A 26,067-nucleotide genomic window follows, 5' to 3' on the forward strand; every position below is an offset into this window, starting at 1 on the left:
CGAGGCAGGCGGATCACTTGAGGTCAGGAGTTCAAGACCAGCCTGGCCAACATGGCAAAACCCCGTCTCTACCAAAAATACAAAAATCAGCCAGGTGTGGTGGTGTGCACCTACAGCCCCAGCTACTTGGCAGGCTGAGGCAAGAGAATTGCTTTGAACCCAGGAGGCAGAGTCTGCAGTGAGCTGAAATCATGCCACTGCCCTCCAGCCTGGGTGACAACAGTGAAACTCCATCTCAAAAACAAAAATAATTTTTAAAAAAAAGTTGAAAGGTATTTAATAAATTCAAATGACTTCTGTGATAATTCAAGCAATAACGATTTATAGAAAGAAAATCAAGAAGTAATTAATTATAAAAAAGAAAAAAATTCTACCCCTTATTGTTTTGTTTTTTTTTTTTTTTTGAGATGGAGTCTCACTCTGTCACCCAGGCTGGAGTGCAGTGGCACGATCTCGGCTCACTGCAAGCTCTGCCCCCAGGTTCACGCCATTCTCCTGCCTCAGTCTCCCGAGTAGCTGGGAATCCAGGCGCACACCACCACACCTGGCTAATTTTTTGTGTTTTCAGTAGAGACGGTGTTTCACCATGTTAGCCAGGATGATCTTGATCTCCTGACCTCCTGATCCCCCTGCCTCAGCCTCCCAAAGTGCTGGGATTACAGGCATATTCTACCCCTTTCTAATTACTCAATGGGAACACTATCTCTGCCTTACAATGAAAAACCTATCATATAATCAATCCAAAAATTGGGAAGGAAAAATAAAAAATATCTGTGGCTCTTACGTCATAAGATTGTTGTCATAAAATCCTTTTAGACATCAAGTAGAAGTTAGGTAAGCTATACAGGCATTCTGGGCTACTGGGAAGCAAATGATATCTTGGCCACTAAAGAAAGTCTAAGCCAGTGAACTTTCATGACATTCTAAAATGAGTTATTGTCATGCAATGTGATGTGCTTCATTATATAATCTTAGTTCGTGAGCATGTTATGACTATGGCCAAAGTAAAGGAAAACAGGAGTGTCTCTAAATCAATCATGGGCCTTGAAGCCAGACAGACTGTATGACAGATGCAATTTTTCTTGGCACCACTTGGGCGTAACTAATTGATGACAATCATATGTCCACACTGGCACATTTCCACAGGGGATGTGTGTGAATATGTCACCACATCTGGATGCTAGGCATGCTGGGGTCCTGAGGCACAAAGACCTACTAACTCCAGAGGCCCAGCAGCTGTACTCAATGAACACTGTGGGAGCTCCACACAGTGATGAAAGGACTAAATTACTGCAAACTGTAAATACAGATTTATTTCATTAAAATACGAGGTAACTGCTACAGCCGTCTCTTGTTCAAACAGACATTTGCTCCTTAAAAAAAAAAGGAAAAAAGCTAGCATCTATGTATATATATATTCCTAACTTCATAAAGAAAATTTGCATTTCTTCTGTGAAAAGATAATACACGCAAGAAAATCACAGTTTCTACAAATCTCTTTCAATAAAAAAATTCACACAGAAAAATATGATGATCTACTGTCATCATTTTAGCAAGAATAGTCCTTTTCCATTTAATTCAAATGGAAGATTTACATAATTTGTTACAAAGTTTATGTTGAAAATTCAACATACTATAGTAAAAAAACTATAATATATTAATATATTTCACCTTTAATATGAAAGAAAGATGACTATAAATAACTTACAAATAGAGAAACTAGACTGAATTAATAATCTTATTCTGATCCTACATAATAAATTATGAATAAATTTATAGAAGTATTTGAACTATGTTAACAATGATGTGAAGCAATGAAAAGCTCTCTCATGAAAAGTCTTTGGTCCTATTTACACAACTACTTCAATAAAAAATGTAGAGCTGAAAAAGTATTCATATATGTATAATTAAATATTTCTCATAAACCTTTCATCGAATAATTACTTTTCCCAAGCAGTGTCACAGAAATCATCCTACAACAGTAGTTTATATCATGTCCTCATAGATAAAATTCTAATTTTAATCAGATCAGAAACAAAAAAATTCATTTGTCTTATCCTTTTTCCTTTCAGATCATTTTTCCCATCTCTCTTATTTCCTTTGACATTTCCCTTAAGGTCCTGTCTTCCTTCCAGATGCACTACAGTCATGATGCTCTTCACTCCACATCCACCTATTTAACACTGGACTGATTTTCCAAGATGTCTATTTAACCTAGGCTGATCAACGGGTTACAAGAAAGGTATGTCAAATTAATCCTTCCCTTCCCTAAGGATAACTAAGACATGAAAGGCATTTTTCTTTCTCTATTATGATTGCCACTCATCTCCTAAACATTTATGTGGTGAAAGAGGGCATTACGAATACATTAGATTTTTTCACATGTGGACTGAATAGAGAAAGCAGTTTCTTTTTAGGAAAATCATAAAACGTTGTTTAACACATCCTTTTCACTTGCAGGCCTACAAATGTTCTCAGTAGCAAAATGATGGCTTTAAAAAGCACAGCTTAATATCCTATGTAAAAATTGGAATAAGTAACTAAAAAGTAGACTTCTTATGTAAAAATTTAAAAATAAAGTCAATGACTTTTCTCATCGTCTATCTTCAATTCATCTAAGATTCTCAATAAACATGAAAATCATATCACAGAAATGCTGGTCCCACCACAAAATAGTATTTTGATTCTATATATTTGACAAACACAAACTGTAGATTGGAGGAAGGAGTGGAGAAGGAGTGAGAGAAGTAAAGAAGCATAGGAAAGAAAGGAAGGAAGAAATAAAAATGCGGCTGACATAACTGCTGACACTAATACAATTAAGGTAGCCCCCTGATTTCATCATCTAAGTTTCTTTCACCACTACTAGTAGCTGGGACATTCCAACCAGAGATTAGGATTCTGCATCCAGTCCAGCGCAAGTACTCTGGCTGGCTCTAGGAACATTGTTTGGCTTATTTTCTCATCAGATGATGCTTTTGTCTCTAGACAAAAGCATAAGGTTGATGTCTAAAACTTTTATGAACAGAAATTAACAGTTTTGTCCACAAACATTACCATCCTGGTAAACAAACTAATTCTATTTAATGAGTTACCTTGTCTCTCTGACTTACAGTGTCACATCAATGCAACTGCTAGTGAACCAGCCTCCCCACAAAACAGGCAACAGTTGTCCTACCAGGGATAACTCCATAGGATCTCTTCTCTGACTCCTAAGTAATATCAGAGTTCCAGAATGGGGACCCAAAGTTGAGCAGGACAGATGCAAAGTACCCTGAGGGTCACCACATTCATCACCCAATGGCCCTATTTGTACGTTCCTCAAACCCTTTATCCAACATCATGGAGAATAAGCTAGTAAAACAGAGTCCCTCAACTTTGCTATTCTGCTTAATATCCTCCCAAGAGCAGACCAATGCCCAAATGGCAAGTGGCAGGAACAGCTGCTGCTCTGATTCATATTTCAAAACATGAATAGCTTTATGAAAAGAACACTTTCAGCAGCCTTTTCCACCCTGAGTATATGAGAGATAACTCAGCAAAACAGTAACCAGCACACAGGTTTATTACTTGATCTTGCTCTTCAAGGCCTCTCTTTTAAGACGTTTTGTCTTTATTCAGTGTGACCAGAAACCAAAAAGATACAACTTGATGTACTTAAATGCTTCGCTTGACCTCTTTCCTCAAATCAAACCACAGAGAAACAAGACTTCTGATTTCCCCATTAATAAATATTCAAGAATTTGGAATAACAAATTTTCCTTTTCTAAAATGAGTCAATAATATTTGAGTTGATGCTAATCCAGGGACAGCAAAATCTAAATAGTAAGACTAAGACCAGAATATGGCTTGTTCGTTAACAACTTAACTTCTTTACCTAGGATTACATATGTAAAACACCACTTTAAGAAATAGTCATCTTTTTCAGAAGCCATCTACAGCTGACCCTTGAACAACATGGGTTTGAGCTGCGAGGGTCCACTTATCCATAGATTTTCTTCTGCCGCTGCCACTCATGAGAGCAAGAACAACTCCTCCTCTTCCTCCTTCTTCTCATCTCATTCAACATAAAGACAAGGATTAAAACCTTTATGATGATCCACTTCCACTTAAGGAATAGCAAATATATTTTCTCTTCCTTATGATTTTCTTAGTAACATTTTCCTTTCTCTACTATTTAATACATATAACACAAAATTTGTTAATGGATACACATTTTGTTTATGTTATCAGTAAGCATTCTGATCATCAGTAGGCCATTAGTAGGCACGTTTTTGGAGATTCAAAAGTTATATATGGATCTTTAATTGTATGGGCAGGTCAGTGCCCTAACCCCTACATTGTTCAAGGGTCCACTCTATTTCCTTTTCTCCACACGCACATCTTTACACACACTGCAAGCCTCTCCACTGCAAACGCTTACCTGACTTTTTTGCCTTGCTCAGTGAGCATCTTTACCAAATCAGCAATGGGGTATTGAGCTTTGGCTGCACAGAGACCATAGCCTGCAAGGAACATTAAGAACACAGAAGAATGTGATTTTTATTTTGAAATTACATGAAGTACAACTTCTCTCTTGATCAAAACACATGTTTATGCCAAGAGAGGCAATCATTTAACAGGACTAGAAATGAATGCAAACTTATAAGCTTGGCTTTTAAAAATATTGCCCTATATTTGAAATTGAAAGTGTAATGATTGCTCCTCAATCTTCTGTAGTGTCTAATACCACTGTGCACCCCCGCCCCTGACACTGCACATACCCTTGGGTGTTCCCTCTCATCTCTTTCTCTGTCTCTCTCCGTCTCTCTCTCTCTCTTGTGTTTTTAAACTCTCTTCATACTTGGCTTTGATGACACTGCAGTCCCCTGTCCCAGCCTAATTTTGTTACTATTCTTCCTCTAGTTCCTTCAATAGTTTATCTCCTTCTTTTCTCCGCTTATATGACAAAGCTTCCAAAGGGCTTTAACTTTGCCCCTCACAATCTCCTTGAAAATCTCAGCTTATCTCATGACTTCAACAACCATCTGGTGATTCCCAATCTGTCCGCAGGCTTGACCTGTCATTTGAGCCCCAGTATAACATGCCTCTTGTCCCAATCTCCACCTCAAATTTAATATCTCAAAAAAAGAACTCAAAATTTCCTCCCCACACTCCAAAAACTGTTTCCATATTTCTGATGTTATTACAGGTATAACGAAGAACTTCAGTCATCTTCACTGCCTTTTCTGTCCATTCTACCTGCACAATGAATCTCACATCTGTCCCCGCTTTTCTATCCCCATTTTTTCAAATGCCAAGTCTCTGCTCAAGCTATTCCCACTGGCTTCTCCCATCCCAACACCATCTATCCTCTAAGGCCTAAAAACAAATCCTCCTCTCCCTACAAACCTTCATAGGTTTCTTGTGATCAAAAAATTGTGCACATAGTTCAGTTTAGCCCTTATCATAACCCACCTTGCATTACTGATCTACCTATCTGACTTCATCATTAGATGGAAAATGCCTAGAGGGAATAGATTGTGTCCTCTACATCTTTACACCTTTACACTCCAGAACAGCGTTGCTCAACAGATAAAACCAATGACACTTGGGGTGTGATGATTCATTATGCAGCAGTGCCCCACACATTACAGTACATTTCATTTATCTGCTTCCATCCACTAACTGACAGTAGCAGTCCCATCTTTGGACAACCAAAAACCCAAATACACCTATTTCAAATGCCCCTAAAAAGTGATATTGTCCCAAGTTGAGAAAGTTTACACTGTAACATTCCACTCAGCTAATGTCTCCTATTTTTACTTCAGTACATAACTAACTAGCAAACTACTCACATGTCAAATCAGTAGATTTTCTTTACAGAAAACTCATTTGATAACATGATAGTGTTAAAATCTTAATCTGAAACCAATGTATTACCCATAATACCACAGTATTCTGTGATAACAGTGAAGAGCTAAAACTCAGATAACTAGAAAATTGAGGCCTGGAGAGATTAAATGACTTGGGTAATGTCACGTAGATTAAGAATTCTTAATTAAGAACAAAAGTGAGGTATCGTGACTCCAAACAAAGCACTTTCTACCAGGCCACATTGCCTCATTTTGTTGAAAACCACATGATTCTTGATGATTTTTTAAATAATCATTTTTGAAAAAAGAATAACATTTATTGAGCAACTCTAATGAGTGGGCTAAAGATTTTCATATACTGTATCTAATTCAGTCTTGACAATGGGCCCAAAAATTACCAATGAGAAAAAAAAAGACTCGAAAACAATGTAAACATGTACACATAATCACAGAAAGACACGGCTAGAACCCACTGTAAGAATTTATAGAATTACCATGCGATCTCCAGATTATTAACTTAAACTGGGAATTCTCAGTATTTTTCACTTAGTAATCATATAAGTGCTATTAAGTTTCCATCATATTTTCAAAACTAAAGAAGTTTCAATTCTACTTTCCTATTATAAGAAATTTTAACGTCATCAATTATAACAGCTTTATAGGTTATTTGCTTTTGCTTTTTTTCTTTACCTGGTGTAATAATAATGCTATTAGCTTCTCGAATCATATCAATTGCATTGTCAAGGTTGATTTCCGTATGTGTGCCGGAAATTTCCATGGGTTTTCCACCAGCTGTTGAAGTAGTACCATAGCCTCCAAGAATCACATTAGCCAGGGAGCGATTCATTGCCTGGAGAGCCAAATTATCAACTGTGAGAGTTTAATCCACATAACTTTTTGAGAATGGTACAAATGTTGTTTATATGATATTTGGAATCATTTTAAAAGGTTTATTTGATCATGTACAACATTTTAATCAGATAAATTTCAGCTGGTTTCTGAAAATCACTTCAAAAATTTAAATGACAGAAGATATCTGAGAACCACATTATATTTTTCCCTATCAAATCAATTGCAAACTGATATATCTTCAGTAAAAGTCAATAGAAACAAAGAACTTAATAAAAAATTATCAGTAAAATTCATAAAGTAATGAAAAAAATCATATCTACTTATTACTGTCTGAATGCTGATTGAGCAATTTTATCTCTCAGCTGAATTCTGCTACAGATTCCATCTTCACAGATACCAGCTGTGAAGAAGCAACTGGTAAGAATCAAAAGAGTAAAGATCCATTTCGTCTAGAATATTGCTGCTCTCTGTCATCAAAAAAAATAGAAATATGGGGGTGATACTGTCTAATTTTCCAAATCAATTATAGCTCCATAAAGCCCCATACCTAAGTTTTAATAGAAGTAACTGGGTTCATCATTTAGGACTCTAAAATATTTCACTTCCAAATAGGTAGAAGAATAAGGTTATATACTCTTTAAAATTTATACTCACTCTTTTAACTAGAAAAATAATCATAAAAGAAAAATAAGATAAATGAACTTCTCATGCTCATTTATAATCACTCAATAATGTACCATAGGAATGCCACTGCTGAAATATGTGACAATAACTGATGTGGTTTTGAAAACAGTTCATTTATAGACCTCTAGATGTGGGGTAGTTCTGAGTAATCAAATGCATTTTAAGATTTCAAGTCACTACATGTGATCAAAACAGTCATTCTGCATGATCATAACTGACTTTATCACTTCAGAAAAAATTTCCAAAAACTTATTAAACTCTATTTTAAGTGTTGTAATAAATATATTATTGATTCATTATATCACTTAAAAGCTATGTAAGTGTCAATCTATTGCTTGTGTTTAAAATACAACACTTTAGTATTAAAAAAGTAAAAAAGCACCAAGATCTTCAATGATAAATACCACATCAAGAAAACTATGGCCACCCCACACAATGATGGCTCAGCCTGCTACCAGCTTGGTGGAGACATTTCCATTATGCTGAGTAGGGCCCAGGCAAAGGCTGGGAGGAAAAGGTACACAGAAGATGAGCAAGAAGCCATACTTTAATAAAGCCTAAATAACATAAATTTCAAAGATGATGAATCAAAATGTTGCCAGAATTGTAATTGCTCTTTCAACCTAAACTCTATTTATCAGATACAACATTGACATTTTACAGAGCCCAAAGTCTGACAAATTTGTCTAAGATTATTACATACAAAATAAAACCTGAAATGTCTTTACATGTATTATTAATGGATAAGAAGGTGAAAGAATTAAAGTAATGCCTTTTTTTTTTTTTTTTTTTTTTTTTTTGAGATGGAGTCTCGCTCTGTCACACAGGTTGGAGTGTAGTGGCATGATCTCGGCTCACTGTAACATCCGCCCCCTGGGTTCAAGAGATTTTCCTGCCTCAGCCTCCAGAGTGGCTAGGATTACAGGTGCACACCACCACACCTGGCTAACTTTTTATATATTTGGTAGAAATGGGGTTTCACCATGTTGGCCAGGCTGGTCTCAAACTCCTGACCACAAGTGATCTGCCTGCCTTGGCCTCCCAAAGTGCTGGGATTACAGGAATGAGCCACCATGCCCGGCTAAAGTAATGCTTTTAATTAAGTTCACAATCCCAAGCTGACATGATGTTTTAAATTCCTAACACATTCCTCCCATATTTAAATCCAACATTTAATGAAAATCCATATAGCCACATCTGAGACTTCCCAAACATTCAACTCATTGATCTAGATTAATCCTTTCTAGTTTTGAATTATACAATTCTGAAACTGTTATCAAAATAAATGTTCTACCAAATTGTTGCCCTTAAAAATTGATTTAAAGGACTATTTCGGACATTAAGATATTTCTGTCATAGATAACTTCTTTTAAAAAAAAGTCCGGTGAACAAACAGTCTCCATCACCTGTATCATACAGTCCTGCAGAAGATCACAGTAGTAGATGTACCGCTGTACAGAGGTAGAGGGACAGAGGAGAGGGATAAATAAACCATTTTATTCTAACTCAGCTTAAAAGGAACCATTATTTCCTCCTACAAAACTGAATGAAGAAGAAGGAAAGAATCTCTGAGGACATTTAATTAATGTGTATCCACTTCTGATGGCATCTTAGGGACAAAAAAAAAGGAACCACACAGTAGTTTAACAATCATAGTCAACTTGTTAAACACGTATCCACAATTACATCACCATTAAGCTATAATAATTCCATGTGGTCTCTTAAAAATGAAATTATTTTCATCTCTAAATTTACCATTGCAACATCATAGTCTCAACAAATGTTTAGCGTTTATGGTTCTGTTTTGTTTCTCTCTCTCTCTCTTTTTTTTTTTTTTTTTTTTTTTTGCCTGCTTAAATGATTAATGAGACTATCCTATGATCGCTGTTCCAGAGATTGAACAGTTCCCAGCTTCCAAGACAAAGAATTTGCAACACTGTTTAAGGCTGTTCCTTTTAAGCTATTAAGCCAATAATTAAAATTGCATTCTACATTAAAGAGAACCCTAATTCACATAATTCTGAACACACTGTAAGAAATCAATCTGAAAGCAAAGGACAGGTCATAAAACTGACAAAGTCAAAGCAATAATAACATATACCATTTACTAGCATCTCTCATTTCAATGCTTTGTAGGTATTAATTAATCACAAAGGAAAAAAACAATATTTTTGATTTGGCTTTTGATCCACTTCATTCTATTCTATTTTCATTTGGAACCAAGCAGCAAAGTGCAAAAATCAGAAAATTTGATCTCAAAATGCTGTTCAATTTTTGTGAGACCTCTATTTCTGAGGCAATCTGGATACTATCACAAAGAAACTGTAAAATCATAAAGAGATTAATGTCTATATGATATTTGGGTATCATTGATTTGAGTTGGTTGTTTGGACACTGTCAACATTTTTCAGTTTTTATAATCTTGGATATTGTGCAACCATAGCACTGAGCTCAGAGGACACCCAAAAGAATTCTTTGTCAGAACAAAAATTCAATTTTGGGGATTGCTGGTTAGCCACTTGGGGTGCATTCCATTCCCTCACACATAATAAAATCACCCTGTTCCAGTTTGAACTTGCAAGTTTCCTTCAATAAATAACAGTGAAGGTCAACATACTGGTACCATGTTAACTCTACTATATCTGCTATCATAGTATATCTGGAGAAGACTCTAAAACATGAAATAAGCTAACAAAATATTTATCTAATGTTCACTTAACAAACCAATTTGTGTGAATGTGCCAGGTACTTGGCCAGACTCCACAAACACAAAGGTGAATAATAAATGATGCCTTACAATACTTTCTCAGTAAAATGAGAATAATATTTCCAACCTTCAGAATTTGTGTGGGGATTAAATGGGCTATATTTTGTAAAGCATCCAGCATAATGACTGTTATCCTGCACTAATGCCTAATTTTGAGTAGCTATTTTATTTTTATGATTATACTGATCTACCTAGAGCTGCTAAGCACAGCCATAAGAGACTGAATAAATCTATAATTTCCTATAATAAAGAAGCATAAAGAAGGTTTATCAATGAAGGTTAACGTAAAAAGTGAGAAATCAGAAAATTTTAGAAGAAAAGATAATTTCTATCTTCAAAATCGAAAAATATGACAGGCTTGTATTTGCTGGTTTCTGACTTGTTTTGTAACAATGCCTAGGAGTAGAGATCATACAGTAAGAGAAACACATTGAACATCACAAGTAAGAGCTTTGACTGGTGAATGCTTTATGGAGATCAATTTAGCAATATCAAAAGCCAACAAAAAGTTCTTACTCCCTTTGACCATGTTAATTGCACTTATAAAAACTAGACCTAAGGAAATAATCAAAGATGTATAAGAAAGAAAACTGCAACCAAAAAAAAAAAAAGAAAGTTAAAAACAACTATTATGAATTTGAATAAACAGATTCTGGTATATCTGTGTGCTATAATAGTAGGAGCTAAAAATTATTAGAAAATTAAACATTAATTAAACCTTCATTAAAATTAAGGGTAGACAATTACATAATATATTCAGTAGAATGTATTTAAACATATTCATATAAAAAAGACTAGAATGTTAACTGTTAAGTGGTAATAGAAGTTTAGGTAATTTTATTTTTTTATTTATCCTTTTCTGTTTCTTCCAAATTTCCTACATTAAACATCTTTGATTAATTGGGTTTTTTGTTTTTGTTTTTGTTTTTTTTTGAGACAGGGTATCACTCTGTCACCTAGGCTGCAGTCCAGTGGTACAATCACAGGTCCCTGCAGCCGCAACCTCCCCAGGTGATCCTCCTGCCTCAGCCCCTCAAGTAACTGGGACTACAGACATGTGCCACCATGCCCAGCTAACTTTTATATTTCTTGTAGAGACAGGGTTTTGTCATGTTGCCCAGGCTGGTCTTGAACTCCTGGGCTCAACTGATCCACTTGCCTTGGCCTCCCAAAGTGCTAGAATTACAGGTATGAGCCACGGTACCCGGCCAGAATTTTTTTTTTTAATTAAAACTTCAACTGTTCTTGAATCCAAATTATCAATCTGACCCAATGTGATATTTATGGCCTCCGGCAGCTATTGGAATAATTTGGTAGCTCTATATACAGAATACGAATACAAAATATCTTTGGAATGCTGATGGTAAATGGCACGCCTGTGGCAGTGAAATGGAAAGAAAAGAAATAGAAGACCTAGAGAAAACAAAATCAAAAAATATAAAAGAATAGGAAAAATAAGAGAAAGGTGATATAATTGCAGAACACATGGAAGAGAGTACTTTCGACAAGTACCTCTTGCTACCTTATTCTAGTGTTGCAGAAGAGTTACTGTAAGACTTACTATGGTTGCTATAACTAATAATAATAAAAGACACTAAGTGAAGAAGGAAAAGGAGAGTAATAAGAGAGACACAGACAGAAATGTGGGGAATACTCTTCATAAATTTAAAAACCTAAAGAAAACCGTTTTTTAAAAAGGATAAAACAAGAAATTAACCATGCTGACATTTCAAGAACTAGATACAAGTCTTCTTCCCTCCTCTCCCCATATCAATATGCCACAGGCTTTGTTAACATTCAAATCCTTCAAATCCTCCCATTTAACTTTATTTATTTATTTATTTATTTTTTTTTTTTTTTGAGACGGAGTCTCGCTCTGTCGCCCAGGCTGGAGTGCAGTGGCGCAATCTCAGCTCACTGCAAGCTCCGCCTCCCGGGTTCACGCCATTCTCCTGCCTCAGCCTCCCGAGTAGCTGGGACTACAGGCGCCCGCCACTGCGCCCGGCTAATTTTTTGTATTTTTAGTAGAGACGGGGTTTCACCATGGTCTCGATCTCCTGACCTTGTGATCCGCCCGCCTCGGCCTCCCAAAGTGCTGGGATTACAGGCGTGAGCCACCGCGCCTCCCATTTAACTTTAAAAGCCACTGACAAACCTCAAGTTTAAGTAATAATGAAAATCTGCTGCCCCCTGCTGGTCATTCAAATTCATCAACTGAAGCAAAATCAAACTAAGGGTTAAAAGCACTTTTACAGAAAACTGTTTCTAGTACAACTTCATAAGCATTTTTTCTTCACAAATGTTTCTCCTTTCTGTCACAAAGCTGACACTTTTCAAATAGGATACATAAACCTTCACCTTTCCAAATTCCCCAAGCAATTTAGGTAATTTAATTTTAAAACCCCTTAGCTTGTTTTGACTTTGGGCTATCAAACCCTTTGTTTGGCAATACAGCCTAAGAAACAAAAATATTTTTTACTATGAAAAGATACTTAAGCCTTCCAAATTACAATGAGATTTTCAATTAAATCGTAAGAAAAATCCTGAGTTATAAAATAAGGCAGTTTTTTAAAATACTGTAATAAACGAATGAAGGTAGAGTAAGTATCTGATATGGTTTGGCTAAGTCCCTACCCAAATCTCATGTCAAATTGTAATCCCCACATTTCATGGGTGGGGGGGCCTGGTGGAAGGTGATGGATTATGGGGGTTGACTTCCGCCTTGCTGTTCTTATGCTAGTGAGTTCTCACGAGATCTGGTGGTTTAAAAGTGTGTGGCACATCCCCCTTCACTCTCTCTCCTGCTCCACTACGGTAAGATGTGTTTGCTTCCCATTCACCTTCCACCATGATTGTAAGTTTCCTGTGGCTTCCCAGTCATGCTTCCCGTTAAGCCTGCGGAACTGTGAGTCAATTAAACCTCTTTACTTCATAAATTACCCAGTCTGAGGTAGTTCTTCACAGCAGTGTGAGAATGGACTAATACAGATCCCTTTCTTGTCTAAATTATTTATCAGTGTAAAATCACATTCTGGTTTCACTTAGCTTCATACTTGTACTGTAACAGTTATTCAAAAGTATTATTTAGAAAATAACACCTATAATTTGAAAAAATGTTCTACTCAAACCTTTAATTATAATATTTGCACAGCATCTTCTTGCCCTCAAGAAGAGAACTTGAAACAAACAGAAAAGCTAGGAAGTATTAGTGTTGTTACATTTTTCTGTTCTTTTTTTAAAAAAACATCATCACACACTGGGTCCTATTGTGGGGAGTGGGTAGTGGGGAGAGATAGCATTAGGAGATATACCTAACGTAAATGACAACTTAATGGGTGCAGCACACCAACATGGCACATGTATACATATGTAACAAACCTACATGTTGTGCACATGTATCCTAGAACTTAAAGTATAATTTAAAAAAAAAAAAAAACAAAAAAAAACATCATGCTGACCGCAAAACTTCTAAGGTAGAAACTCTCACAGACGACCAACAGAAGTGTAAATTAGAACGACCTTTCCAGAAACATGGCTATAAGTATAATGAGGCTATAAATTCTAGGACTCTATCTTAAGACAAAAATCTGAAATGTCAAAGATATGTACAAAGAGAAATCAAAATCAAACAACTTCATATGTATAGCATTAAGGGGAAATTAAATAAATTTTGTATATCCATATTATGGATTAGGGTAAAGTCTCTTAAAATAGAATTTTTAATGACAAAAAGTCAACAATATAGTATGTAAGTTTTTTTAAATGTAGGACAATATACAACATGGTCAGACAAGTAAATACACAGATATGCCATACATAAGGAAATAAACCAAAATCTTACCTGTTTATCTCCAGATGGAGAGAGGCACTAGAAGATTTTCATCTTTCTATTTAATTTTCCTAATTCTTTACAGTTGGGTACCTTAAAGGCAGTCTTGGAAATTTATGCAAATGAAACACTCTGCTATTTCTGCTGAAGAGAATTCAAAGCTACCATACTCTTTTTTTTTTTCTCTCTCTTTTGAGATGGAGTTTCACTATGTCACCCAGGCTGGAGTGCAGTAGCATGATCTTGGTCACTGCAACCTCCGCCTCCTGGGTTCAACCAATTCTTTGCCTCAGCCAACCAAATAGCTAGGATTACAGGCACCTACCACCACGCCCAGGTAATTTTTGTATTTTTAGTAGAGACGGGGTTTCACCATCTTGGCCAGGCTGGTCTTGAACTCCTGACCTCGTGATCCACCCGCCTTGGCCTCCTAAAGTGCTGGGATTACAGGCGTGAGCTACAGTACCCAGCCTACGATACTCATTTTTATGGCTAATAAAAGAAATAACAAGCACATCCATGTTTTCAGAAAGTCATTTCCTTTTCTTTCATGTATGTGTTGTTTCTTACCACACACATGATGTATGACAGGATAGCACCAGACGAGCCTATGAGTGCACCCACAATGGTCAGCAGATTGTTGTTGAGCAGGAAGCCCTCTGCACACAGGGCCCAGCCTGAGTAGCTGTTCAGCACAGTGATGACGACAGGCATGTCGGCACCCCCAATAGCAGCTGTCAAAGTCACACCCTAGAACAACAATCAAAGTACAACTCAAAATTAATAACATAAAAATAAAACCTCTGGCATTTAACATTTTGCTCCTTAATTATTCTAGCTTTCCCATTAATATATTTACATATAAGTTCCACTTCTGGTAATATGTGTCTCCCATCTGACCAACACTTCCACAGGTATAACAACTATAAACACCGAGCCACCCACCCCCCTGAAAAAAATCCCTACATTTTAAAAAAACACTTTTCAGTGATTAAAAACAGGCAGAAACTGGCGAAGTATCTACATTTGGAAAAACATAATGACACCAAGTGAATTTCCCAATTTTTGTGGCTTTAGACTGAGGGCAATCCCCTGTTGGTACCAATTAAAGAAATTATAAAATATAAGCCCACAGTCTTACTGGCTTGAAGATCCTGAAGATAACACTTGAGATGACTAAGGCAGCTGGAAAGTAATAAGGGAAATCCCACAAAGGAGCAGGCTAGAGAGAGGGAGTCCCAGTCTCTGTGTATAAATTCTACTCAAATCTCTGGATGACTCTTGAACTATACATATGTGAGACAGACTCCAAGCAATCTTGGATTTTCCAAGCAACTAGTGGGCAGAGACTATCTTACTTGTATTGTATAAACCCCGAAGCACTATTTTGTAGGGCTTGTCATATAGTAGGCACCTAATACATTGAAACCCTTGGCCTTTTTAAGCTCCTGTTCACCAACACATTGATCCAGTGAAAATCTGTTAAGGATAAAATAACAACAGATTTCAGCTGCCCCTCCCCAACATAAGGGAGTCAAAATTTGCAATTTGAGTTTAGCCAAGTTAGCTGGCTACAAAAATGCATAAATAAAAAATAATAATCAATACCCTTTGAAGGAATATAACATAATCCAAAATGTCTATAATGTATCATTAACAATGTCTGTGATACAACTCAAAATTACTAAACACAGGAAAGGAAAAAGCTTTTTGCTAATTTCACATATTTTTACCTTTTTTGCTTGTTACAATGAGAGCATATTCATGTACTACTCATTTAAGCCAAAAACAATAAAATAAATTCAAAAAATACTTTGTCTAAGACTTTCTCATAGAACCAATAAATCCTTTAAATATCATATTCACTGCTTCCCTGAAACAACAATTCTTAAAGTTTTGTTTTGTTTTGAGACAGAGTCTTGCTTTGTCGCCCAGGCTAGAGTGCAATGGCATGATCTTGGCTCACTGCAACCTCTGCCTCCCAGGTTCAAGCAATTCTCCTGCCTCAGCCTCCCAAGTAGCTAGGAATACAGGCGCACACCACCATGCCCGGCATATTTTTGTATTTTTAGTAGAGACAGGGTTTCACCATGTTGGCCAGGCTAGTCACAAACTCCTGACTTCAGGTGGTCCACCCACCTCGTCCTCCCGAAGTGCTGGGATTACAGTCATGAGCCACCACGCCCAGTCACATTTGTATATCTTTTATTTTGAGACTTCATTAACTTATTCTGCCTTATTAGATTAAAAATATCAAAATTATTTTTCTTTTGTTTATTTTTTTTTTTAATTTATTTATTATTATTAAACTTCAAGTTGTAGGGTACATGTGCACAACGTGCAGGTTTGCTACATATGTATACATGAAAAAATGCTCATCATCACTGGCCATCAGAGAAATGCAAATCAAAACCACAATGAGATACCATCTCACACCAGTTAGAATGGCGATCATTAAAAAGTCAGGAAACAACAGGTGCTGGAGAGGATGTGGAGAAATAGGAACACTTTTACACTGTTGGTGGGATTGTAAACTAGTTCAACCATTATGGAAAACAGTATGGCGATTCCTCAAGGATCTAGAACTAGATGTACCATATGACCCAGCCATCCCATTACTGGGTATATACCCAAAGGATTATAAATTATGCTGCTATAAGGACACATGCACACGTATGTTTATTGCAGCACTATTCACAATAGCAAAGACTTGGAATCAACCCAAATGTCCATCAGTGACAGATTGGATTAAGAAAATGTGGCACATATACACCATGGAATACTATGCAGCCATAAAAAAGGATGAGTTTGTGTCCTTTGTAGGGACATGGATGCAGCTGGAAACCATCATTCTTAGCAAACTATCACAAGAACAGAAAACCAAACACCGCATGTTCTCACTCGTAGGTGGGAACTGAACAATGAGATCACTTGGACTCGGGAAGGGGAACATCACACACCGGGGCCTATCATGGGGAGGGGGGAGGGGGGAGGGATTGCATTGGGAGTTATACCTGATGTAAATGACGAGTTGATGGGTGCAACACACCAACATGGCACAAGTATACATATGTAGCAAACCTGCACGTTGTGCACATGTATTCTTTTGTTTAAAACAAAAATCAGTGCAACAAGCCAGAATAAAATTAGACTATGAGCATTAATATAAAGATGAGATTTTAATTTACTTTTCAGTGATCTCAAGTTTCTGTGTTGAAATCATGACTTAACTCTCATAATCACACAAAAATAAGTAACATTTTTACACTATAAATTAGGTGTTTCTGAATCAAGGAGCCAGTAAGTATTTCATAAGCAATTGCTATGTGTCTAACTTTGTGTTAGGCACTGTAGATAATTTTTTTAACTTAAATATAAACCTTATCTACAGATTATACAAGGAAAGAACATGAGTAACAGTGAATAACAGCAAATAATAGCACTGCATGAAACAGCATCATACATTGATATAAGATGCCAGACTGCCATATAGACAACTAAAAACTACTGTTTCAATATACTAAATGTAAAAATTACAGAGAAAGAGGAAGGCTGAACCTATCATAAAAGGCTTAACTGAACACTCTCACTGAGCATACGGGGTTTTTTAACTGCATTTCATTTTATACTTATTTGATTTCATGTCATATCTTCCAATGATGTGAGAGCAACTAGTGGGCAGAGACTATCTTACTTGTATTGTATAAACCCCGAAGCACTATTTTGTAGGGCTTGTCATATAGTAGGCACCTAATACATTGAAACCCTTGGCCTTTTTAAGCTCCTGTTCACCAACACATTGATCCAGTGAAAAGACTCCAGAGCAATAAAGGCATCTCATGTGACAACTTTAAAATGAACAATTAAGTTGCAAGAAAGAATAATGTTCTTCCTACACTCTTCTGTGTTTTCCAGATTCTAAAAAGAGGAACATGTGACATAATTTTAAAACATTTTTATTCCATCAAGGTTTTTGATGAGATAAAAATCTGATTACACTTTAATCTAACAAAATATTACCAGTTTTTCACCAAATATGTACTTTTCAATCTCTGACTTCTTACCATGACAGCAGAGAGAGCAGACACAGAACCCAGACAGGCGATGCCAGTGGTAAAGCTTGGGTCCACCATGAATGGTATTATCCCGCCCACACTAGCAGCCAGTAAGCCTGCATTGAGTAAGTGCCTTCCAGGCAGTAGGAGAGGGGCAGATTTCAGGAGACCTAGAGCCAAGCACATAGTAGTTAGAATTCAGAATGTGTTGTAAGAAACCCCCTCACACACACCCAAGTGTGTCTTTTAATCCTAAACTACCAAAATTTAACATTAGCATAACATGGTATTTAAAATATTACTTTATATTACTAGGTATGAAACAAAAGCAAATTAGAATTATTACACATAATAAACATGAACAGAGACAGAAAACTATGGTTCGACTTCACTATTCTTTTCCCTATTTTGATCACAAAACAATTTCTTTCCTTTTTGTCATGAAATCTTAAGAAGTTATTTTCTTACGTATGACCAACATGGAAGTTGTTAAGTGTGGGTTTATTTATTGAAAACTTCATGCATGCCAGTCTTCTGACAAAAATAAAGCATAAAAAAGTAAAAATAAACAAATAGAACTTCAATATGGAATCCTTGCACACTAGTATTTCAGATTCTATTAACTGAGCCCAAGGAAGAAACCTTGTTTGTTATTTGTTCCTAAAGGCAAAGCATGAGATAAAAATGTTTGAAACTTGAAGTTCTTCTATGATTTTCAAGTTTCGTGGAAGTTCCCCACTTAATTTTCATGACTTTATTACTGAGAGGCAAGACCATGTTTTTAAATCACAAACTAGTTTATCTAGAGACTTTTTTGTAAAAACACTGACAGCAGCCTCTGTAGGGTTTTTTTCTCCACTTCCATTTTCATTATTGACTTTACCAGCAGCAAAAGTTGTCATGCTAGAGTCCTAAAGTGTGTATTTGTTTTCAAAATAAGTACTGTTTACTACTCACACAAACTTATTTAATAAGTTCCTATTTTGGAAAATGTATAAAGTTCATTTCTGTGAATTCTACACAGTCATCTCTAACCAAGGATTATGAGGATGCTGTTTCGTTCACATGTATTATCAAAAGTCAACTAGTCCCTCTATGCAAATTCCTGTGCACTAATTTCCTCCATTAGCTGTCTGCAAATGAAACAGCTTCAAAGCTTTATGAGACTTGTTAAGTATCAATAAAGGGGAAGGATAGGGGGAAAAAAACTTTTACAATTTCTGAGTGCTATATGAATACTCTTCACCTAACAGTTTTACTGTTAAGGTATTTTCTTTTTTTACTCTTTTTTATTAGTATTAATATTTGATTTTTTTATAAAAAGTAGAGATAGGGTCTCACTATATTGCCCAGGCTGGTCTTAAACTCTTGGGCTCGAGAGCCTCCCACCTCAGCCACCCAAAGTGCTGGATTGCGGCATGAGCCATTGCGCCCAACCATGTTAATGTATTTTCTGAAATTAAAATGGATCCCTAAATGCCCTAAACATAGCTATTTACTTCTATGTTATGCTGAATCACTTACCCTGCAATTTTCCATAGGCAATGAGAGACCCACTAAAGGTGACGCCACCAATGTAAGTGCCGAGGTAGGCCACAATCTTGGTGAGATTTGCTGCTGCATCCGTAGCAAAATGTGGATATTCTATAATGTACTCAGCTATGCAAGTAAGTACAGCTGCCAAACCCACTAAACTGTGAAAAGCAGCAACTAATTGAGGTAAATCAGAAATCTGGATGCGTTTGGCAATTGTCAATCCTGTTATGAAATGAAGGTCAAAAATAAATTAAAACTTGACAAACTTTTGAGAAGTAACCACAACAAAGATCACCCTTAAGAATTTCCACCATTGTCACAAATAAATATTATCTAGTTCCTAGTACAGGCTAAATATTCTCTACAGGGGCTGTACAGAAGGTAAGGGCACTAGTTGTATACAGGTTGAGTATCCCTTATCTGATATGCTTGGGACCAGAAGTGTTTCAGATTTTAATTTCTTTTTAAATTTTGGAATATTTTCATATACATAATAAGATATCTTGGGAATGGGACCCAGGTCTAAACACAAAATTCATTTATGTTTCATATACATACAGCCTGAAAGTAATTTTAAACATTTTAAATTATTTTGTGCTTGAAACAAAGTTTGTGTTAAGTATTTATGTGTGGAATTCACCACTTGTGGTGTCATGTCACCACTCAAAAAGTTTCAGATTTTGAAGCATTTCAGATTTTCGGATTAAAGATGCTCACCTTGTATACCCTTTCAAAACAACAGTTTTTCTCCACACACCTAAGCATGACCCAACTCCAATGAACCCCAACACGCAGCATCAATGCATACCTCTTCCCATCACAAACTCCCAACCTTCCCCTAGCCAACACTTCTTCAGACTACCTAAATCTCTAATCAAATTCCCTTATATTCTCCCCATTACAACCAGGCCCTCTTCTCTATAACCAGTGTTTGCTCCTGAGCACATAAGAAACACCTGGAACATGAAGAAGACCTTGGTTTTCAGGTGGGTAGGTGGGAGCAAAGTCCCAAGGTAAAGAAATGCAAAAATCTGGGCAGTAAATACCCAAATTAGGAGCTTCTGAAGGAACTGCATGGCTATAGGTAGGTGATACAGAAGAAGTGGGGCTCAGAATATTTGCTAAGATCACGTCTAAAGGTTTTCCTGCCATGAACCTATAGCGCAAACATTTTCCTTCAAGTCCCTTTCCAGAGATTATCAAGAAAAGAGTCAAAGCTTTCCTGAGGAAGTATAAAAGGAGGCCTAAAGCCAGTGTTGCACTGGGAAACATTTAATAACCAGTTCCACAGGAAAGAAATACATGCACATACAAATATATGAGCTTTAACTGATATAAAGGTGGCTAGCACATAATTTCCAAATAATAAGAAATACAGTGTTCTTTATTGAAAATTCCATGTAGACAAATTGACTTTCATAGAATGTTTTTATGGATCTTTGCGAAACTCTTATATCTGTAGCCAACCTAGTGTTTGCAACTGATGAATAAGCATACTTCCAACAGGAACATTGTTTGATATTTATTTTTATTTACTTTAATAACTAAGATGAAAGTAAAACAACAGAATGTATGTGAGAACTTCACTCATTTATCAACCATGAGTGACTTTATTGCTGAATCTGATAATAGTTTTCAAATACTGGAAGAGTATTTGCTCAATTATTTGTGCTATTCACAATGTCACAGTTACAGTCAAAACATTTGAAGTTTAAGCTGCATCATTAACATTTTCTCCATCAGTTTCTTACGTCTGGACAATAAACAAAACAATAAATCAAGCCCAGATTGTAGCATTTGCCTATTTCCACACTGCAATACTCCTACCAAGTAAAATTTCAATCTACCAATGTGATGTCATTGAATGTAGAATTGGAAAGAGATGTACCACAGCCCACTGATACATAGCATTTCTTCTATACACATACAATAGATATAAGTAACCTCAAGAGCATAGATAATAAAACCTAGTAAATTAATTAGAAAGTTATGAGTTTTTAATATTATTACCTTTGTTTCTGATTTATTTAATTTTAAGTTTATGTAATTTAGTATTTAATAACGGCTGTGTTTAACAATCAACTTAAAAAATTCCTGGAAAAAAAAGAAAATTTTTTTTTTTTTGAGACAGAATCTCGCTCTGTCATCCAGGCTGGAGTGCAGCAGCATGATCACAGCTCACTGCAACCTCCACATCCCAGTTTCAAGCGATTCTCATGCTTCAGCCACCCAAAAAGCTGGGATTGCAGTTGTACGCCACCATGCCCAACTAATTTTTGTATGTTTAATAGCTACGGGGGTTCACCATATTGGCCAGGCTGGTTTCAAACTCCTGGCCTCAAATGATCCACCCACATCAGCCTCCCAAAGTGCTGGGATTACAGGTGTGAGCCACCAAGCCCGGCCTAAAAATTCCTGAAAATTTAACAATCCAGCACACAACTGAATAAAATTAAAACAGTGGTTTTTCTGCTGGCACATGTTTTATTCATTTTTAACAGGTCTATGAAGCAGAATCTTTGGCTGTTATGTATACCCAGCAGAACAAAAGTTAGCTTATGTATAGTACATACATAAGGATTCCAATCCCCCATTCCATTATCAGCTAACGAGAAACAGTCAGTAAAGGAAAATAAGAATTGAGTATAGGATATTTTGACTCAGTTGATGCATTTACTCAGTGTTTTCAAAAGTATTTGAATGAGAATTACACCAACTGGGATGAATTTTCACCAAAATAATATTAACTGAAGCAACTTCCATGAACACAATTTAATTATTTCATCAATATGGACCTTAGAAATATATATTGAGAAACTGGAGTTCACATAAAGGCAGAAGCCCACAAGTGCTTACCAATGGTACCACCCAAAGCCATCGCTCCAGACATCTGAGCTAGTAATTCTGGGCCCGGTTTCAGGACTCCGAGGGTAGCTGCCAGCCCTCCAGCAACCCCAATCATGCCCAATGCATTGCCAAGACGTGCTGTTCCCTGGGTGGAGAGGCCAGCCAAGGCACCAACACAGCACAAACCCGAGCCTAGGTACATGATCTTTTCAAAGGAAAAGGGAGAGAGAGAGATTATTAAAACCTTTAGTCTATTAACTTAGAGACTTCAATATATTTCCTACCCATTAGGAATATTAACATACAAAATACTTATATTGTATTTGCACTTATACCATTTATATAAATTGGTTTCTTCTGGATTTGCTATCATGCACAAATACAAATGAAAGTACCTAAATTTAAATGGCGTCATTATTGGATCTAAAAATACTAAACTTGACCAAATGCTGTAAAAGAGCCAACCCCTGACGTAAGTGCCAGGGGCTGTGCCATATGTTTTATCTGTGTTGTCACAGTCTCATGAGATCCACAAGAGGGAAAAATCATTATCCTCATTTTCCAAAAGAGAGAATCAAAGCTTAAAGAAGTTACATACTTTCTTCAAGGCAAATGATCAGTAAATTGGAAATCTGGAATTCAGACTAAGGTCTTTCTGACTCACTGCTCCAACTCTTCTCAAAAAAAAATATTGTTCATTCAATAAATACTGCATGTTGGAAACACAGAAGAAACTAAAAGATAGTCATTGAAAAGAAATAGAAAATACGGAGTTCAGAATTGTTTCATTATAAATCCACAACAATCTAGCTAGATACATAATGAAGATACTGATAACCTTCCTAACTCCTTTTACATGTGGAAAAATGTAACAAAACAAAGACATAAACCCATATTTAAACTCAGTTACCAGAAAAATCTGTCTCTAGAATCCAGGGTCCTGATCCTTAGGGGAAGAGAATGCTCGGTTTGACCAAGATGTTTCTAGGGTTATTGTTGTATTTGCTTGACAGAGTTGTATTTGCTCGATAATTTGAATTAGGATAACTAGCAATGTTAAATCTAATAGAGAAGAAAATATTGTGGTAAATATAAAAACTTACAAAGAGCCTCTTACCTGTTCAATGTTATAACCACTGTAGAGGGCTGCTAAATATCCACCAACAAAGGTACCAGCAGGGAGCAGATACAGGTAGTTGTATTCTGGGGGGTCAGTGGGACGCTTGAACATGTCCAGCATTCTCTGAGTTACCAGAAAGCCGCCTTAGCAAAGCAAAGGAAATAAAAAACATAGTACCTCTTTGAGCTCACTGACCAATATGATTTTTTAAAGTGCTACATTTTTTCTATTTTAAGCACATCTTTATCACCTAGGAATAAATATAATTTAAAGTAACATTTTGCAACCTCAAATTTTTTTTTTTTTTTTTGAGATGGAGTCTCACTCTGTTGCCCAGGCTAGGGTGCAATGACACGATCTTGACTCACTGCAATCTCCACCTCCCAGGTTCAAGCTATTCTCCTGTCTCAGCCTCCCGAGTAGCTGGAATTACAGGCTCACGCCACTATGCTGGGCTAATTTTTGTATTTTTAGTAGAGAGCGGGTTTCATCGTGTTGGCCAGGCTGGTCTCGAACTCCTGACCTTAGGTGATCTGCCCGCCTTGACCTCCCAAAGTGCTGGGATCACAGGTGTTAACCACTACACCCAGCCAAAATTTAAAGTCATTCTATTACTCAAGTCAGTTCCATTAGAGAGGTGGGGGAAAAAACATTAAATATATTCAGGAAGAAAACGCTATCAGAATGCAAAACTAAAAGAAAAAAAGCCATTCAAAAAGCTTGAGAATGTGAAAGATCAAAGATTGGCATTTTTTTCTAATAGGTTGTTACATTTGTAAAACCCTATAAAAAATTATAAAAGAGAAAAATACCATATCAACAGGCACCAGGTTTCTTGGACACATTAAAGAATTTTTAGCTACAAAATAGCATCAAACGAGTCTCACATATGAGTGATGTGCGAGGCTTTCAGTTTCCAGGAACAAAAGCTGGCTGGGATAAGGCAAAAGACTAAAATTGATCTAAAATTATACTCATTTATAGATGTTATGGTGACAGCTCTAACCCAACTTACTTCAAAATTATGCATTCAGTAACTTTCCAGTTAACTTGTAGCAAGACATCATTTTGTTTGTTTGTTTTGGGGAACTGGGGGTTGTTCTCTCACCAAGAGTTTCTAAAAATTACAGATGGGCAAAATAACTAATATTCCTGCACAAAAAGCATTTACGGTCTGAGTGAAACCTTTTTTAAAGGCACAATTATGTCTATTTTATACTGATTTATATTTGCTTTTTATGTCTCCATTGAAAATAGTCCTCTGAGACCTTTCACTGACATCATACCTGCAATGTTGACGGAGGATATGAATGTGGCAAGAGTAGCAAGGCCCTGAGAAGTTGTGGAAGGATACAAATGTCCTCCCATCAGTGCCAACCCACCAACTGCAGTCAGGCCTAGAAAGAAAGCATCAACATGGTGAATAGTGATAGTGACACCACCAAATCAAATATCATAGCTGAAGTACCTCACACACATAGATTCATAGAGGGTAAAGTTCTCAATATCAAAAAACAAGGCAGCTTTCTTATATCCTCATTAAAATGAAATAAACAATTTTCCTTATGCAGACTGTGGACAACACAGCTTCACATCATTCTCACTGAAATTACTACTGTGGGAAAAGGGTTAACAAAATTTTTTCTCCTTCTGCATTGGAATTGGACTTTCCTTTAACTTTCTAGCTATGTTCCTCTAATACAGATATAAATCCACCAATGTTATAGACAACATTGCTTATGGTTAAAAAGTGACCCTGGTAGATAATTTGCATATAAACTGGAAGAAACTATTAATGAACTGTAAATGTCTGCTGGGGATGCCTAGCTTTGGGTTTTCCTGACTACAGCACCTCTTGGAGCTAGACATGTTCCCTACAGAGATCCTCGAAGCTGTGCCTATGGCAACGTTATAAAAGATGACTATTGGCCCTGAGGCTTTTAAGCCAGGACAGCTCCCATGCTTGTCCAATGTAGGATTCATTCCCTCATATCTGAACCACTGCTAGGGGACAAAGAAAATAGATACTGGGCAGCCGCGTGGACTGCTGCTGCTGCATGAACTGCTGAAAAGACTGGCACCAAAGAGAAATGCCTCATGCCACCTCACTGGAAAGCGATGTTTTCCCGTCCCATAGCTTCATGGTGAATCTGATGCCACAAACACAGGGCCTATTGTAGCCTTGCTAGGCTGAATGTTGAGTTGAATTCAAGGAGAACCCTATAGGATGTTGCAACTATGATTCTGTGGAATGCTGGTTTTCAAATTTTATCAGTGGAATCCTTCCTTAAAAAAAAAAAAAAAAAAAAAAAAGAATCAAACTTGGAAGAAGTAACAGTGGCTCTGTCCTGCTTGAAATGGGAGCAGCCCAAAGAGCTGACACACTTCCACAGCCTCTTACTTTGCAGGCCCATATTCCACACCCTCTCGGAGTCTGGGAGCCCTTAGATCACCAAAGCAGATGCCTCAGATGCCAAGCAAAACAACTTGAAAACACACGTTATAAACATCATTGATAGTCC

At 36.6% G+C, this 26,067-nt stretch overlaps 1 protein-coding gene across 6 annotated transcripts in view; it reads right to left on the minus strand.

Moving 5' to 3' along the window:
• Nucleotides 1-26,067, minus strand: part of NNT (nicotinamide nucleotide transhydrogenase) — a 112,180-nt gene that overhangs the window by 40,322 nt on the left and 45,791 nt on the right. For all 6 annotated transcript variants that reach the window (XM_007961526.3, XM_007961528.3, XM_007961529.3 and 3 more), the window contains 8 exons: nt 24,832-24,942; nt 23,543-23,688; nt 22,435-22,630; nt 19,567-19,800; nt 18,052-18,212; nt 14,558-14,737; nt 6,546-6,705; nt 4,424-4,505 (listed from right to left, as the gene is read on the minus strand). In XM_007961526.3, coding sequence (XP_007959717.1) covers nt 4,424-4,505; nt 6,546-6,705; nt 14,558-14,737; nt 18,052-18,212; nt 19,567-19,800; nt 22,435-22,630; nt 23,543-23,688; nt 24,832-24,942 — 1,270 coding nt within the window. The remainder of the gene's footprint in view (nt 1-4,423; nt 4,506-6,545; nt 6,706-14,557; nt 14,738-18,051; nt 18,213-19,566; nt 19,801-22,434; nt 22,631-23,542; nt 23,689-24,831; nt 24,943-26,067) is intronic.

This window comes from Chlorocebus sabaeus, chromosome 4, assembly GCF_047675955.1.
Source record: "Chlorocebus sabaeus isolate Y175 chromosome 4, mChlSab1.0.hap1, whole genome shotgun sequence".
NCBI classification, from domain to species: Eukaryota; Metazoa; Chordata; class Mammalia; order Primates; family Cercopithecidae; genus Chlorocebus; species Chlorocebus sabaeus.